Here is an 18,131-nt window from a genome sequence, read left to right as displayed (position 1 = left end):
GGAGCAAAAAACTAAGGGGACTTTGAGGGGAACTATTGGGCCATATAGGATGAGATGGGTTGAAAGTGGATGTGGACCTGAGCAGAAGTATTTTTAGTACATATACAGATTATTTTCAACTTGACCTCATGAGTTCCATAGACCCAATTCTTAAGTCACTGAATAAATGGCATTTACTACTTATAAATTATTCCAGTGGCAAGAGGAAATTAATGTTGGAAGAATGTGGTGCTCTATGAGAGTAGACTGTTGTCAGAAAGTGGTCACAGCCCTTTTCACAACATGATAATGTGGGGAATTCCGTATTTTCACTTAGTTTGTTGAGCAGAACATGCAAGGCATATCAGAACCCATGAGTCTCACCTTTCATTAGTTGCTTCTGATTGCATTTCTGTTCTGAGAATCACTATACTAATGTGGCTTTATTTTCAAGGTTTTCTAGCCCCACGCATGTATTTGGGTCATGTCTGCTGGCAGCCTACTTCAGAGGGGCTGTTTCCATGCATAGCCTGCATAAAGCTCCACATTTAATTACTGCAGCTCAAACTATTACGCTTGTAAACACATTACTGCTGTCAAAGTCCCCATAATGTCATTTTGATGTTCTCTACACTATTGATCTACCTCCAGCTTTGTGTGGATTTCCTGAGCTGACAGAAAATGTCAGAGCTGTCTTGTCCAAAAGCACCGGACCGCTCCAACCACTTTGTAGCTGCCTCTGGTTTACAAGGCATTCAGCATGTATTTGAGCAGCTCGGTAGATGCCTGTTTGATGTGCAGTGCGCAACCTCCTGGGGCTCCAGATTTTTACCACGGGCTGATGCCAAAGTTCCACTCTATGATATGGAAATGCCAAGGTAATTTCATGCTTTGCACAGCTCTATGAATATTTTTAATTATGACAAAAATGCCATGGAAATGAAGATTGTTCTGGGTTTTATTGTTGCATGTAGCTTTGTATGACTCTAATTTCATAGCAATTTAGTTCGTTTGACACTTTTGAGATTTGTGGGTTGCCTGGAAGCATAAGAAAGTGAACCCCATATTTGTCATGGCTTTGATAACCTTGGCTAAGATAATGCAGGGACTTTTCTGCTGAGCACTGCCAGTGCTGGATTTTTAAATGTTGTTTTTTCTTCTGTCCTCACTGGAGACTGACAATCTCCAGGTTCCAAAACGCTTCTGAGGCACAGTTTTTCCCCCACATTACTTTGGTATGCTTAACACTACCCAGTAAGGACTGTGTAGATGAGGGCAGGGGAATGTAACTTAGCGTCTCTGTCATCTGCACTTTAGTTTCTCATCTTCGCTGTTAGAAACTGGTGTTTCTTTCTTATAAATTCCTTTCCACCTTGTAGCAGACGTGGAATTTCAGCTGATTTCCTTTAGGAACAAGAAATGCCTAACTTACTAGATTACTTGTTTTATTTCTTTTGAGCCCACACATGTATGATTTATCTTGGGCTTAGGACTTTGGATGGTTATTGCTTTCAGGGTGTTAGCATAGAGACTGGGCAAGTATGCAAGTTCTGCCACGAGCTTGCCCGGTCTGTTCTATTTCATCATTAGCCAAATAGTTTGTTTAAAAGCACATTTGTTTTGGCTGTATTAAGGTAAGTAACAGCCTGGACATGGATGTCACCTGGGGTATCATCCCCTTGGTATTGCTCATCCACTCATGTGTAAGCAAAGCTGCCTGATAGAGCTGGGTGGAGACTGAATATCCATACTTTATTGTCTCTGGTGACAAGGATATCATGTGTGTTTAGGGGTCTTGGTGCTCTCTGTGAGCCTTCAGCTTCTCTGCCAGAGGAAGAGGAGTTGTCATTGATTCCAGCTGAAGGTGACAACTGAGAGCTCTGCTGCTGCTAATTCACTGCATAGCTACCTGGCTGCCTCATTTAGATCTGTGAGCTTCCTTCTGATTTAAGGAGCTATGCAAGATGTCAAGGCTGGGACAGCAAGCCATGCTCTGCTGTCTGAGGCAGAAGAGTTGGATATGAAAAGATAATATGAGAGCTTTGCAGGAATATTCCTAGAGGTGAAAGCTGTGTTAGGAAAAGGTTTTTGCTGACTCATCATATCAATTTGTATTACATTACCTTCCAAAAAAAAAAATTAAATGAGGCATCCTATGTCTGCTGAAGTCAATAATACAGCTCCTATTAGTCTAAGTATGTGTTAAGTTTGTAATTGATGTATTTGGCATATTAACGTGCTAATTTATGTAAACTGGATAGACCACATGTTTCCTGAGAGATGATCAACAAAGAGGAAAGCAGACTTTGTTAATTATTTTTACAGTCTTACAAGTCAGTGCATAATGGATATGAAAATGGAGGGGAAATTCTATAGAGACGTTTCATTACTTCCATAATCAAAATTTGTTTTTCCTTCTCAGTGTCAGACAATTTTTCAAATACTCTGAACAAGCCACATGTAATGTACAGAATATGCAAAACTGGAAAAAGAAATCCTGAATCACATCTTCCATTGTTTAATATTTTCTGATCCCTGAGATTTGAAAATGCTAAAGACTGAATTTAAATAGAAAACAATGTTGCCTTACATGGTAAGTGTACAGATTTTTCCTCCTATGCCCATATGAATCTTGCTATCGCCTGCTTTCCTTGGTTACTTCTGCAGCTGAAATTTAAATACCTGAATGTACCAGTAACATTTATTGAGTCTCTTTCTCTCTCTTTTTTTTTTTTTTCTTTTCTTTCTTTGAGTGAAATTCACCCTGAAGGAAGCAAATGGCTTGTGAATGAAATGAGATTTTTTTGAATACATGTATGATTTCAAGTGCTTTGACCCATTCCTACATTCCTGAGAGCCCATTTTCCACACTGGGCTGCTTTAGAAATTGTTTACTCAGAGTACCCAGTAGTTGGCATGATTAATCAAAGGGTGTGACCAATCACTTTAGTTGTTCCTATCTGAAGTGTGCAGAGGAAAATGACCGATGCTGGTGTCCCATAGGCTGGGCAAGGGATGCTCACCCCATGCACTGGGACACAGCTGTAAAAGCCGCAGCACAGGGGATGCTGCTGGACCACGGGCAGGGAGCATGAATGAATCAGTTCTTTTGTCTTAATTTAGTTTTCATGCTGTTGCCTATCCATGGGTAACTTCTGCTGAGCATACATAACAAATCTGTAGACCTCACAAGATCTTTTTTCTGGTTTCTGAGGCAAAACTTTTGCTCTGAGTTGCTTTTGTTCATGTGACTATTGTGAGCTTTGTGCTCCTGACGCTTGCAAGGCAAGGGGAATAGCTGTTCTTATGCTACTGCAAGATACCTGGATATCTGTTGTAGGAAGGCAGTATGCAGAGTCTAATATTGTTATCCTTGTGTAGGGAAGAAATATTGCTAATGCAAGAAGGCTGCTTATTGAGGCCACCTGGGAAATGGGAGAGAAAAGGCACTGATTTGAAGCATGCACATTTATATTGAGATACAGTAACCCTGCGAAGACAGGAAATATCTTTCAGTATACATGCCAGGGAAGAAAAAGAAGGATGTCATCTGTGCAAAATTGCAGCTCCTATTGTAAGTTTCTGGGGAGAGAAATGGAGAAATGATTCCTGTAAGTATGACTCAGATTTCTGTGAATCAATGGAGCCTCTGAGTGTCAGAGGCAGTCAGTATATTTTAGAGGTGAAAGGTAGTAAAGTCTGTAGCTGACTGGAGTGAGTCAGGACCCAGTCTTTCTTTTGGATATGTTTCCATTCAGTTTTTTTGGGTGACAATGTAATGTATAGGTGAATTCCTGACGATTTCACACAGAGAGATGAAATCATCTTAAGCAGAAAATGTATTATTATTAGTTTGTATCTTCTTACATGGCTAAGGAAGGTGTTAAGAACAGATAGAAATTCCTAAGCTCACTCTTTCTCTGGTGTGAATGTGCATTTGACCTGCTCAGACCTTAGACAAAAATGGAGAAGCCACCTGTATCTGGGATGGAAATAGTCTGCAATAGAAAATTGAGCACAGTTGAAAACTGTAGCAATTTCTTTCAATCAACTATATCTGTTGAGACTTGATGGAGAGCGAAAAGATATTTATTGATAACAGACTGATCAAATATTTAATACTCCACAACAATTGTAAACACATATGAATATTTCTTTTTTTTTTAACCTAGAACTCCATTCACAGAACTCTCAGGCACTCTGTAGATCCATATGATGTAGTGCAGGTAAATAAAAGTTATTAAACACTGTTTAAACTTCAAAACAATCACACCGGCTTTTGTATGTATTGTTACTGCTTTTCTTCTGCAAAAGCTGTTCCTTTCTGTACACCGTCTCACAAAATATTGCACAGCATTAAAGAAATATCAGACTAAGCCTTCCATAAACTTATTTCTGTAGGAAGAGATTCAGTGTCAAAGACAGATGTCTGATTTTTCATAAAGTGACCTTTTCTGGTATAGTTCATTGCTTTGTGCTGAAAGACTAACAAGCACCTGGAAGCTGCTCAGGTTGTACAGGCTCGAAGTGTGTCAATCACTCTCGTTATGAAAAGACAAGTTGACAGCTTTTTAAGATCTGTTTGTTAGAGGGACTGTGGGACATACTTTTAGAAGTCATAGGGCCTGTGCTTATCAAAAAGAAAGCTAAGATAAATTTGCACTTGAACGTCTAAGTGACATCCTGTGTATGCTACTCCAGCCACCCTTGTACTTGTTTATTTTACTGTTTTATCCAATTTTGTCATTGAAATGGAAGGATTTTAGGTGGGAACCTGCTTCTTAAGGAAGTTCCACACTTTTTTTTTTTTTTTTTTCTTTCCCTTAAAAACATTTGTCATTGAAAGATAGCTTTACTTTGGAAACTTCACAGACTGGGACTTCTACTTACAGGTTTTTCATAAACCTCATTTTATGCCATATTTATCCAGACTTGTTGAGGCCTGTAAAGTTTCATATAAATTGGGGTTTATTTCATAGCTAAGAATAAATGGTAATTCAGAGCTCTCCTTCTTCAGTTGTCCAAAGATGGTAGAGTTGAGTTTTACATCGGGGTTTTCAGTGGCACGAGGGGAATTCACTCTAAACCTGAAATTAAGTCTATGTAAGTTATAAGCAGGAACACTTCACATAAATGCCTGAACAGCTGAAATATCTTAATTTTGTGTTTTCATGATAAGCTAGGGGGTTTACAATCCTCGTTCAGTTAGGATGTTACATTACACATGACCTGTGATTAGTTCTGGGGTGCAAAGAAGTTTTTAGGCCAAATAGTCAAAAGCGCAGTGTTTTATTTATGTATATTTAAAAATATATTCATGTTTGCAAATTCAAATGATCAAAATCCAAATTAATTAAACCAAAGTATTCCGCTGCAACAGAATCCGTCCTTCTTTCCCTCCTGGAATGATGCCATGGGTTGCAGAGCCCTTAGGAAGCCTTTTGTGCTGTCCCCGTGGTTTCACTGGGGGACTGGGCCTTGGAGGACTTCTGAAATGACCTTGTATCAGTGTATTTCATTTACTAACTGCTTATGAAAGCTCACAAACCTTATTCTTATTCCTTGAGTAAATATAAGATATCTCAGTCTCATTATTTTTAAAGCTTTGTTGTTTTATTAATAAGACTGTTTTTGTTTAGTTGCTAGGAAAAATAAACTTGTCCTCCTTTTCACTGTTCCTTTTCCTTTCCTCTGCACATTAACTTTTCACACTTCTTATTCAGAAAAAAAGCAACTTTTTTTTCTCCTTTAAATCCTGCCTTCTCACACTCTGAAGAAATGCGGTGTGTGACTTTCCAGGTTTCCCCCACTGAAAAAGCCTGGAGGCAAGCTCTCTGGCATACCAGTCATTGCTTGTTAGCTTTCCTCAGGTTGCATCACCTTTCTCTATTCGGCTGTAGGCTTCCCTTAGCAGGAACACTTCTACTACCCCTGTCTAACACAATCTTGACCTCAGTTGCTGGAAATATATATATAGAAAATATATATAAGAAAGTATATTCTTTTTTCTTTTATATATATGTAAATATATATATATATATATATTCTTTTTTTCTTTTTTCTAAAAGAAGACAATTATTTTCTGAAGGATGTTTTTCCATTGACAGTATTACTTGAATTTTACAGAGCACTGGGAACTTCTTTAAAGTCTGGGTAACACTAGGTCCCCAGAATCTAAAATGGATGCTGTTCTTGCATTCTCTTGGTTGCGTATCTCTGTACTGCTATAGCCAGATCTGAAGGTTTAAGCACCTCAGCCCTTTATCAAAGGTTTCTTTCCAGAAACACTTGTCATTTCTTTCAGCTATTGTTCACTTTAACTCTTTGATTCAGATATTTCTGAGACTTCAATACCCTACTAAAATTCAATATATGTATTTTTGCTTTTTTAATATCTTTAGTCTTTAATCTTGTTTCAGCCATCATCATTTTAGCCTCTGAATTCTCTAATTGGAGCAGAACGTCAAAACTTATTTTACTTTGGCTAGGAAATTTTTGTTTACTAAAATTCAATCCATGGCTCTTAAGTACTAATGACAATCTTAATTTCCTAAAGAAATTCACTCCCCTGTCTTTCAGACAACCTCTCTTCTTCCTAAACCTGTGTGCACTGAAGGGGAATTTATCCATGGTTAACCTCTTGCATACCAATTTGAGATAATATTAAAAATACCAGCAGGATGATAGCTACCCAGGAGAGGTCTGTGTCCTTCACTGCTGGCATTGAGAAGGTCTTTTTTCTGTCCCTGGCTTCTTGTAAATGAAGATATGAATAGCATCTTCTTTCTGGAGCTGTAAATTTGGGCTGTGTGCCAATATCTACCCAGGACCCAAATTTCTCCTTCATTTTCTGGATTAATCCTCATCAAGTGTGACAAATTACTGCTTGAGGGCCCGTTTCAGTGGAAAATAAGCGCATCTCTCTCTGGCTTTGACCACTTTGAAATCCAGCTTCTTTTGACTGAAGATCCAAATTACACAAAAATAAAAAATGTGCCACATATAAACCAAATCATTATCATCTGATTTACCAATGCTGTTAGAGAGCAACTTTTTTGATCAGCTTAAAGGACATTCCCACAAGAAGGTAGTAATGTACACCTTGCCGAAATGGCTTAGAAATTTTGGACACACTAAAACTATTCTCATTCAGCCATTACTTTTCTTCTTTGTGTATGTGTTAAGCAAAAGTAATGTGGTGGCCTAGTGCTCCAAGTAATGGAAACTCACCTAGTTCTGAATTTGCTCTGAAGTTTAATGCCTCTGATACAGCCCCAGAACACGTATGATCTTATTTTGCTCAGATCAGTACTGGTTGCCACGCTCTCAGATGCACTGAAATTTATTTTGGTGAGACTGAAAGATCGGCCAGTGACAAAAAGATGTGGTCGTGGGGTCTTAATTTTGAGCAGACCATTTCTGCACTGGTGGTGGTGGTGGGAGGGTTATGTGTTTTTGTTATTCCTGGTGACATCAGATTAAATAAAACAAAGAGGAGCAGCTGCCCATCTTCATAGTTACAGTCTTGAGCACCAGTCAGCAGGTTACGTGGGGTGTAGTTTCACCTTTCTCCGTGTACACTTAAAATCGCTGGTCCTGAGTAGCTGGTGGAATAGGATGAGCTCTTACTTCTCCACCCCTCGCAGGCTTAGAGCTATACTCTGAGCTTCTCGTTTCCCAGCCCTGTGCTCACTGGTGACAGTGGCTCCCGGAGCCCCGTGCGGGGCCGGGCTTGCCCGGAGCCGGTGACAGATCGTTCTTTGCCTGCTCACGAGGCATTTGTCCCCCGCAAGCGCGTTGCGGGGGAGGTTATAGAAAAACAACGGCGGGGGGCCGGGGCTGCGCTTTGCCTCCTGCGCCCGGGGAGAGGAGGTGCCGGGGGAGAGGCGCGGGGCGGCGGCTACGGGCTGTCAGCCCTCGGGGCTCGGGGTGCCGTGGCCACTCCTGTAGGCACACCGCGCTGCCGGCGCCCGTGGCGGCTCTCCCCACCCCTTCTTTTCCCGTGCAGCGGTGAGATCGCCGAAACTCCTGTGAGCGGAGACACCCACCCCGCCGCCGCCGCCTCCTCTTTCTTCTCCTCCTCCTCCTCCTCCTCCCCCCGCCGTAAATCCCAAATAAAAGGGCGGGGGGCGGCAGGATGCGCGGCTCGGCGGGGAGGTCGGCGCCGCCGCCGGCCGCCTGATGCTGCCGCAATTCGCCATTGCCGGGCACGGCTCGGAGCCGGGCGGAGGGAGGCGAGGTACAGCTGCGAGGGGCCGGGGGGCAGAGGAGCCGCAGCCCCCCCCGCCCGGCCGCTCCCGCGGGCCGCGGCCAACGCGCTCCCCGATGCCCGACCGCCGCCGGCGGGGATCCCGGGGTGGACCGGGGGCCCGCTCCTGCCTGCTCTGGCTCTTTGTGCTGCTAAAGGTAAGTGCGGGGAAGGGGAGGGCTGCGCGCCCCGCGGGCGCGGGGCCGCCTTTGTGTGCTCGGCTGCGCCCCGGAGGCGAAGGCTCAGCGCCGGTTTCGGCTGCCCCCGCTTTGTGCTCCCGCTGCGAGGGGGACGGAGGCGGGGCCGCTGCGCCCCACACCCACAAGTGCCGGGGAGGCGCCGTTCCCCCATCGTCCGTCGTGCCCGAAGTTACGCGGTGCAGTGGGAGCGCCGCGCCGGGAGCCCCGCGCTGTCCTTCAGCACCGCGGGCCGACACCTGCCGCCGCGCCCACCGCGGCCAGCCCGGCTCCTGCCGGCTTCCCCCGGAGCTGCCGCTAACAAAGGCGGGCGGGGGGGAGCCGCGTGTCGCTTCGCCGTTGCAGAATTTGACATTGCTTCCAGCTCGGTGCGGTTCTGTCCTCCCGGCGGCTGAATCTTTCAAAGTTCAGCGTAATGCCGCGAGCGTGGCTTGGTGTGGCATTTTTTATCGTTACGCGTTTGTTGCTTTGATGGTTCCCCAGTCGTATTTAATGTGCTTCGTGTAACTTCTAAAAGAAAACACCCGCTCTGCCTGGGCAAATAGCACCGATTGTAAATGCCAGTGCCCTAAACCGCAATATTCCGCAGTACTGAAAACTTTGCTGTATATTTGTCACTGGCAACTAAGGAACTCTTGAGATCTTCACAAATGGAAGTGTTCCATAGAAATGAGCAGGGCTCCCCGTGTGAATGGGATTTTGCAGAACTGCATCCTGGAACGGCAGTGGAGTCACTTCCAGCACTGACATTGCATTGACAGAAGTACTAAAGGGGAAGCGTTCACAGCATCTGTTCGCATACTCAGTCGTCAGCTGTCTCATTTTCATAACTGCTGAAATGTACATTTATGCAGGATAAAATGTTAATATACTGACAGAATTTCATGATATTTTGAGTTCCTTTTTTTTTTCTTTTTTCTTTTTTTTTTTTTTTTCTTTTTTTTTCCTGTACTTACTTTCATCTAAGATAATTACACTATGGGCATCATAGCCCAGCATAAAGCTGAAGGGGTTGCAGTTAATTCCTGTTTCACTTCTGTTCCTAGTGTAGAAGTGAACATACAGCTTTAAGCAGCTGTTTTAATTACTGTGGTGAGGCGAGACAGGATATAGGTAGTTCAAATCTATAAGATGCTAGTACCTATGGCCCCATCCCTGGAGGCATTCAAGGCCAGGCTGAATGTGGATCTGGGCAGCCTGGTCTAGTGGTTGGTGACCCTGCAGGGGTTTGAAACTACGTGATCATTGTGGTCCTTTTCAACCCAGGCCATTCTATGATTCTATAGAAATAAATCTAAAGAAATGGGGTAAAGATTTGAAGGCAGCCAAGGCCTTGGGTTTTTTTCCTGTTGGAAGGTGACCATCACTTCAGAGCCAGATAAAACTCAGACGTGCCCTTGGGTATGTTGCTTGAGAAATCCCAGAACTGGAATGGCAACAAAAGCTGCAGGAAAATAATGATGGGTACTGGCAGAATTCTATAGTGTGAGAGGTGAAACTGCAGCTGAAGACAGGGGCACATCAGCAATGCTACGTGTGACTGAATTGTGATTTTTGTTGGATGCCTACACATTTCTTTTTTCTTGCAATGACTAATAACTGAAGGTAATTAATTTCAAAACAAGGCATTTCCCTTGCTCTGTGCTGTTCAGTTATGCTAACTTGTTGAAGAACTACTAAAATCATCCAGCCTTGAGTTGTTAGCTTCCAGGTGAGACAGCAATTTAATCTTGTTGGGAAAGCAGCTGCACTGAACTGATGACTCTGATGCCCGTGTGCTTGCTGTTTCAGCATTAGCAGCCCAAATGTCACTTGCTAAGTTGTATCTGCTCAGTGTGGCCTTGATGCCCATCTGGCAATTTATAAAACCATCAGCAAGCTTTGCACAGTGATAAAACAGCTCAAAGCATATTTTCTCTTCCTTTCCACGCTATATTTCATGATGTAAAGAAATGGTGCCAAATTCTTTCAAGCCCTGACACTATCTGTTGCTGCTGGAGTGGTCAGTGACAAGGAGGGGATCAAACAGTGATGCTGCCCACTGCACGCTCATGTACCTGATATTGTTGTCTCTGGGCTAGCAATATTTAGTTCCTTCATTCGCAGCTCTATCTGAGCATTACTTTGTGCTTCAGGGCAGTATCATAATCTTTTTAGGAAATAGGAAATAGAGCAATGTGATCTTGAACTTCTATCATTCTTCAGTGGTTTTCTTATGCAATGGCTAGCTTAGAAACTAGCAAGAGAAAGACATTGTGTGTGAACTCAGATATTAATATAGATTTACAGTTCTTGGAAGAGGAAAAGAATTGTATCTTGCTTCAACAAAAAGCTTCCAAGCCTCCTTCTGTAGGAATCTCTTTCTGACCTAAAACATTGCCATTTTTTCATAGGTATAGCATTCTCCATTGCTTCAGTGTGTGAATGGCTGGGAGGCATGGCCTCTAGCAGCTTGCTTAGTATTTTTTTCATCTGATGTGACAAAAGCATGGGTGATCACATCTGAGTGGAAAAGCTGTACTTCAGCTGAACAGATAAAAATAAAAAACAGACACATTTGCAGTGGCTGACACTACCTTTCCCATCTTTTCTAACTGCAACCCACCAGGCTTCCCATAGCCATATCTACATGAACTTTCAACTAGTTGAAGGTCTGTCCTGGATTTTGTGACTAGTAGGTCAGATATCTCACATTGTAGTAGCTTGCAGCTGGGTGGTTTTGTGTTTTCTTTCTGTGTTATGTGTATGGGACAAGTAGAGCTAAGCAGGTGACAAAAACTTCTTAAATCTGCCAAACCTGATGCTGACACATCATCAATCTGCTACACCTTCAAGAGGATCTGACCAATGCTTATGCTAGGAAAACAATGAGAAATCTGATTGTCTATGTATGAACTGAGTGGAAGGGATGACAGTGTTCAGGAAAATTATCTAGAAGTACAAAGGAAAAAAACAGATTTCATTTTCAGGAGATTGAGGTCTTGTATGGGGTCTTTTTATGCTATTGAGGCTTTGTGTGCAAGGCAGCAGTACATTCTGGTCTTTCTACTAGCAAGAACAATTTTAATGTTGAATGGAACATTTTTGTCCACTACTACATCAATGCATGGAGTTTGGTGTTTTCGTGAGGTTTAAATTCAGATTTGCATGGATGAAAACACTCAAAGGGACACAGGCGCTGTAAGAACATACTCAGCACAACCTTACCAGACAAAGGAAATTTGTTTCACTTAGTGTAATTTTTAAGAATATTTGCATCTAATGTTAATAATCTGAAACAAAGATGATACCACCAGGACACTGTCTTTTTCTCACTGAGAAACTTGTTTTAAGAGAGGATGGTTTCACAGGCAAGATCCCCCATGCTTCATCACTGGTTCCTCCTAGCCAGAAAAGAAATAGACACTTAAAACATTTGGTTTGGAGTCCTTCTAGAATCTCTTACCTTTTTAGAAATGCTGACTGAAGCTCTTGTTGAGAAAATAGGTATGTTCTTCCTCATTACTGTGTCCTAGCAGTGACAAAATAAGCAACTATGTCACCATTCTGTTTCTCTTTGGAAGACCAATGTAAGGTTGTCATGATGGGATGGAATCAGATAAGCTACAGAGGTTAAAAAAAAAATAAAATTTGGTCTCTACAGATCATATAGGAGAGAAAATCATCATTTCAGTAAAAGGTTTATATATATACATATATATATATATAAATATATAAAATGATCAATCGTCCTTTGCTCAGGACTCCTCCTACAAGTCACATTCTCGTTTTGTTATTTTCATGGATTATATTTTATGGATTATTTCTACATCAGAATGATTCTAACAGGTGAAGATATTTATAAGAATGCTTGGGTGCCAACTCATGTTTACGGAACTATAGCATGCACACACTCTAGCAGTGGAATAAGTCTACCATTACTCTTTGGTAACTTTCTAACTTCAATACAGTAATAGTGGACAATCAACAAAAGATCTTTCAACCCTGCAGGAATTATGAGCCCTACACTCAAACTGCAAGAGATCAACAAGGCAATTTCTAGATGGCATCACTTCAGTCAGAAGCTACATCCAGGGGCGATTCCTCATTTGAGTTAGGACAGGAACCATGCTGAATAAACACTTGCCTGTAGCTATCCTACAGCCTTCGGGCCATTTGTTAAAGAGCTCACAGACAATGTGCTGACTAGACTTCAGAAGTCCACCTATTATCTGCCTTTCTGATGTCACCCTATAGGGCAATCCAGGCAGATTGTGAAATAATTGTTGATTGAGTGAGTCTTCAGCAAAGTCTTGTGTCTAAACCCATCATGAGACTAATTTTACTGGATGTTTCAATACAGGAGAAGGGAGCTTTTATTACTTGGCCATGTGAGTCAGAGTGATAAATGTCAGAAAAATAAGCTTTGGAAATAAATGCTTTTGCTGAACAACTTAAAAGGATCATACTTATCTTCACATTTAAGTATTTAAAATTACACATCTTTTCCACTGCAGAAGTATGTATCATCTTCATTATCATAAGCACTCTTATGCTACAGTAAATTAGTGATCAGACTTTCCTTATTAAGGTTTTAAAATATTCTTGTAGTAAAATGTAATTGACTGCAATGTAAAGAAAAGCTACTTTGATTAGATGTTAAGTGTTTTAAAATTAAAATGTTTATGCAGAATGCAGTACATAGAAGTATGCTGTTCTAGGATGACCAACTGCTCAATAGGTATTCCAAGTCTAAGAGGCAAGCTGGACAATTACATTACATATACAGTGATAGAAGGGAACTGTGGTGCCAGTGTATTTCTGTACATTCTTCTGTGTCTAGTCCTGAGTTATCTGATGGAGGAAAATTTCAGAAGAAAACTCCCGGTATGGAAGGATGGTGAGGTACTGGAACAGGTTGCCCAGAAATATGGTGGATGCCCCATTCCTGGGCATATTCAAGGTCAGGTTGGAGCAACATCATCTAGCTGTAGGTGTCCCTGTTCATTGCAGGGGAGTTGGACTAGATGACCTTTAAGGGTACCTTCCATTTCAAATGATTCTATGATTCTGTCTGCAAGAACGCCACAGGAATTGGGCTGGAGGAATCCCAGGCATCCATACAGACTGGAAGGAGCAGTCCTTGAGAGCAGCCCTATGAGAAGGACCTGGGGGTCTTGATAGATGAAAAACTTAACATGAGCCAGCAGTGTGCCCTTGCATTTTGGAAAGCAAATGGTATCCTGGGCTCCATCAAAAGAGGGGTGGCCAGCAGGGACAAGGAGGTGATTGTCCCCCTCTACTCTGCTTTTGTGAGGCCCCATCTGGAGAACTGTGTCCAAGTGTGGCTCCCCCAGTACAAAAAAGATAGGGAGCTGTTGGAGAGGGTCCAGAGGAGGGCCATTAAGATGATCAGGGGACTGGAGCACCTCCCCTATGAAGGCAGGCTGAGGGAGCTGGGCTTGTTCAGCCTGGAGAAAAGAAAGCTGCAGGGTGACCTCATTGTAGCCTTTCAGTACCTAAAGGGAGCCTACGGAGGGGAGGGGAATCAACTCTTTGGAAGGGTTGATAACAGCAGGATGAGGGGAAATGGTTTTAACTTGAGGGATGGGAGATTTAGTTGGGCATCAGGGGGAAGTTCTTTACAGAGAGAGTGGTGAGGTGCTGGAACAGACTGCTCAGAGAGGTTGTGGATGCCCCGTCCCTGGAAGTTTTCAAGGCCAGGTTGGATGGGGCCCTGGGCAGCCTGGTCTAGTATGAAATGCAGAGGTTGGTGGCCCTGCATGTGGCAGGGGGGTTGAAGCTTCATGGTCCTTGAGGTCCCTTCCAACCCGGGCCATTCTATGATTCTGTGATAATTACAGCCTCACCTGTGATTCATCCAAAGTCAGTGAGTTGCTGCCAGTCTAAGCAAGACATCATCCTTCATCTTCTACTGGATTGCAGCCATCATACTCTTGAAGAGCTTTGGCACAGCACAGCAAAAGAAATTAGGATCTTAAGTGAAGCTAAGTATTAACCTTGAGCAAGTAGGTGAAATACTAGATGGTGTCTGTCTTCTGTTGAAGTGTCAGAGTGGAATACAGGACCTGGCTGGACTTTTTGTCTTTCCCATTGAAAGCTCCTAAGTTCCAGAAGATATGATGATTTAGTGCAGAAGGAAAGTGAAGAGAGTTGTTTGTTAATACGCACACAAAAGCTATTATAACTTTTCTATTAAGCTTCCATCAATATATAGCTGAAAAGATGTTGAAGTTGATGTAGCAACATATACTGACTGCCACATCTGCAGTGTACAACAAATGAATAGAGAATGGGAGATAATTAAAACAGAAAAGTTACCTTGCTTTTCATAATGCTGTATAATCTGGAATGAATACAGTCAGTGAAGGAAGCAACTCTGAAGTAAGAAGACTTCTGTCTTTCCAGTAAGCCAAATGTGATGCACAGTATTTCATTTCTGGAACCTCTTCATTCTTATGCTAGGAAATTACAGTGGCTTTTAAGAGAATGTGTTCCAGAAATAATTGATATGCATCATGTCTGGCTCACCATAAAGATAGCACGTTGTACCACAGCAAAAGTAGTATGTGCTATTCTCAAATTACTATAGTTATTATTGCATTTTTTGTTCAATTAGATGCATGGATTTAGAGAAAGAAGCTCTTTACACTAAGCATCAGTGATGGACAAATTGATTATACTACTGGTAGCAGCAGGGAAGAGAGCTGGAAGGTAGTATACTCAGTTTTCAGTATGCTGATCTTGAGGTGACAGCATGGGCATAAGTAGAGGATATGTGGAATTGGAGCTATGATTGAATGCAGAACACGATATTGGGATGGAAAAATCCAAGAGGGCCATTTAAGCACAGGAGTTGAATGCTTCAGGGCAGCTTAATGGAGGTAAGAAAAATCAACAACTCTGCTGTTTTTAGGCAGCCAGAGATGTGATGAAGCTATTTGGTAAATAGGAAGCTCTTGAGGGGAAAACAAATGAACAAATTAATTTTTTAAGAACTTTGGGGAAAAATAGATAATGTTGCTTATAATATAACAGTTATGATTTTGAACTGATTGGGCCTCAGTGCCCTTTGGGAGTATGAGACATGAGTCTTCCGGTTATTTCAGCGGGATTTAAACAAAACACGGTTGCATTACATGCTATAAATGTGCAGGTCTCCAATTTAGTTATGATGAGTTTGGAATACATCTTTGGGATAAGAGGGGTAGTTTCTGGTCACTAAGTTGTCAATCAAATTAGAAACTCATTCAATTTTAAGAGCTTTCAATCATTTCCTTCTGAACTAGATGCACTGTAGGAGTTGCTCTTTGAGACTGAGAAGAGTCCCCAGAGCAGACAAGGAATGTCCCAGTTTTCTTGTTGCCTTTGTGTAATTTGCTGTTTGGCACGTGTTGGCTATCCACACCTCAGCTATTTAGGATCATTTCCTCTTTGTTCATATGGAAGTCATTTTCATATGTAAAGGCTTTGTTCATGGTTGGCCTAGCAGACAAGAAGGAAGAGTCTAGTTCCCATTCTGTCTGCAAACAGAAAAGAAGTTTTAAACTCAAGGAAAAAGAACAAACAAACAAAAAACCCCAACCTATTTAAATGTGGTAAGGAACAGTAGAGAGCATTGGTAGGGAAAAAATAGAAAAACAACCAACAACACAGAAAGAATCCTAATTAGTATTTTCCTGAAGTACTGAAAGGCACATTTAAGAAAAATGAATATTTTCCAACAGCAATGAAATTAATGTATTTATTATTTGCTTAGCAGTACTGTGCCTCACTTTGTTCTGCGCGCAAAATACCTGCAGGCTCTGACTGAAGTCTGAAAGATAGACACATCAAAATAAGGATGCTCCAGATAAACGAGAAGTGATTATCATACATGCCAGTTGCTGGTATTCTCCAGGGGACAGTATACCTTCCAAACAGGAATAAGTCACAATTGCTTCCCTTAGGAGCTGAGGAGAGGGTTGATGGCTTTTTTTTTTTTTTTTTTTTTTTTTTTTAGTTGTTTTTGTTTGTTTCTTTTGTTTCCGTTCAGTATTGATTTCTACAGGATGTTGCTCATCAGAGCTTCTGGACATTTGCATCAGTTTAAAACATCAAAAATAATTAATAATCAATGTGACTTTAATCCCTTCAAAGAGAAGCCATTAACCCTCACAGAAAATGCTATAGCTTGCAATAGTTTAATGAAATAACTGTAAGAAGGGGAAGAGATGAAAGAGAGGAACATCACTTGAACTTTTTGTTTTTAAGACAACTTCTATTCAAAACAGAGAACATAGCTAATAATTTATTGCTGCCTACTTGTGGTAAATCAGTAGGTTTGTCGTTCAATAATTTTCTTTCTCTAACTCAGCTGCTACTGCCTAATCTTGCACTGATATTATCTTGAGTCATCAGCGTCTGCTTCCGAGGAAAAGATTATGATGTCACAAAATCAATAGTGGAGGATACTATATTGTAATCCCTTTTCAGGGAAGTCCATTAAATCAATGCCCCTCTTTCTGTGAGTAATGGCTGCAGAATCCAGCCCTCTAATTTTGCTGTGTGAAGGAATAAGAGCAGATGGGATGGGATTTTACATAATTAACTAGCAGTTATTACATACAGCATGAAATATTATGATGTTTTCTGAAGAATAAACGGATACAATAGTGAGTACTTAAGTGTATTTAAAAATGCTCACTGGTCTAAAATTCCTTTCTGGTGGGATTACAAAGCAGTGCGTTAAATCAAAAATTTTAAATGTTATCTTTGAAAATCAACTCAAGACTCCGTAGTCTCCGAAGCCCTGCCAGTTTTTTTTTGGCGGCATCAAACACTGTCACTACCATTTAAGAGAAACGGAGGCAGGTCATGAATATGGATGGCAATGTTGTGATCTCACCTTAGCGCTCATGTGAAACACTGACCTCTGTTAGCTGGAACCAGAACTGCCGGTTTGCCTCTAATTCTTAGGATGCTGGGAGCTATCAGAGAGTCTACTGTGCTTCTGGGAACAGATCCAAGATCTAAGCAAAATCAATAAAAGTCTTTATGTCGCTTAAAATGGGCTTTGGATCAAGCTGTAGCAGGAAGATCTGCGATCTCTGCCAGGTGGTACCATGAGGCTTGACATGCAGCATAGAGCTAATTGTGATATGCTGGTGACCTTGGGCTTACTGCAGTGTCAGTAGCACAAACTGCAGGCCATAGGATGTTTTTGAGTTTTGGAATCTGTAAGTCTGATAGCTGAAACTCCAATTTGGATAAATCTTGAATAGGATTCTCTCTCTTAGGGGGTCACTGAAAGGTCTGTTGTAATACAGCTGCTGGAGCCAGTGTAAGAGGAGCATACCTTAATGCTTCTGTTCTTGAAAGAGGATTCTCTTTGCAGGAGAATTCAGTCATGTAACTAACACTAGACAGAAAAAAAAGAGCATTTTCTTCCTATGCAGAGCCATAATTCTCCTCTTTGTCTTCTTTTCAGGGACTGCTCAAGTAAGAGTTTTGGTTTAAATTCAGCATATACCCACTTTTGTTGACATTGCAACAATAACACGGGTATGTGGATAAATGGAAACCAAATTCTCCGTCAAATACATGCTCAAATATGGATCTGAACAGAACAGCTAATTCCTGTCTCTTTAGTAGGCTACTGGAGTTAAAAGTGATGCCAAAAACCAGTGACAGTTTTGAGTGTGCTCAGGTTCAATATGAAGTCATCC

General features: G+C 41.6%; 1 protein-coding gene across 1 annotated transcript in view; it reads left to right on the top strand.

The window, feature by feature from the left end:
- Positions 1 to 8,160: 8,160 nt before the first annotated feature.
- Positions 8,161 to 18,131, top strand: part of PTPRO (protein tyrosine phosphatase receptor type O) — a gene marked incomplete at both ends in the record, with an annotated part of 149,072 nt that continues 139,101 nt past the window's right edge. Inside the window, one exon of the mRNA XM_079549593.1 lies at positions 8,161 to 8,385. Coding sequence (XP_079405719.1) covers positions 8,161 to 8,385 — 225 coding nt within the window. The remainder of the gene's footprint in view (positions 8,386 to 18,131) is intronic.

The sequence above is a fragment of the Tetrao urogallus genome (genome assembly GCF_951394365.1).
Source record: "Tetrao urogallus genome assembly, chromosome: 1".
Lineage (NCBI taxonomy): Eukaryota > Metazoa > Chordata > Aves > Galliformes > Phasianidae > Tetrao > Tetrao urogallus.
This window is presented reverse-complemented; position numbering and strand designations above follow the sequence as displayed.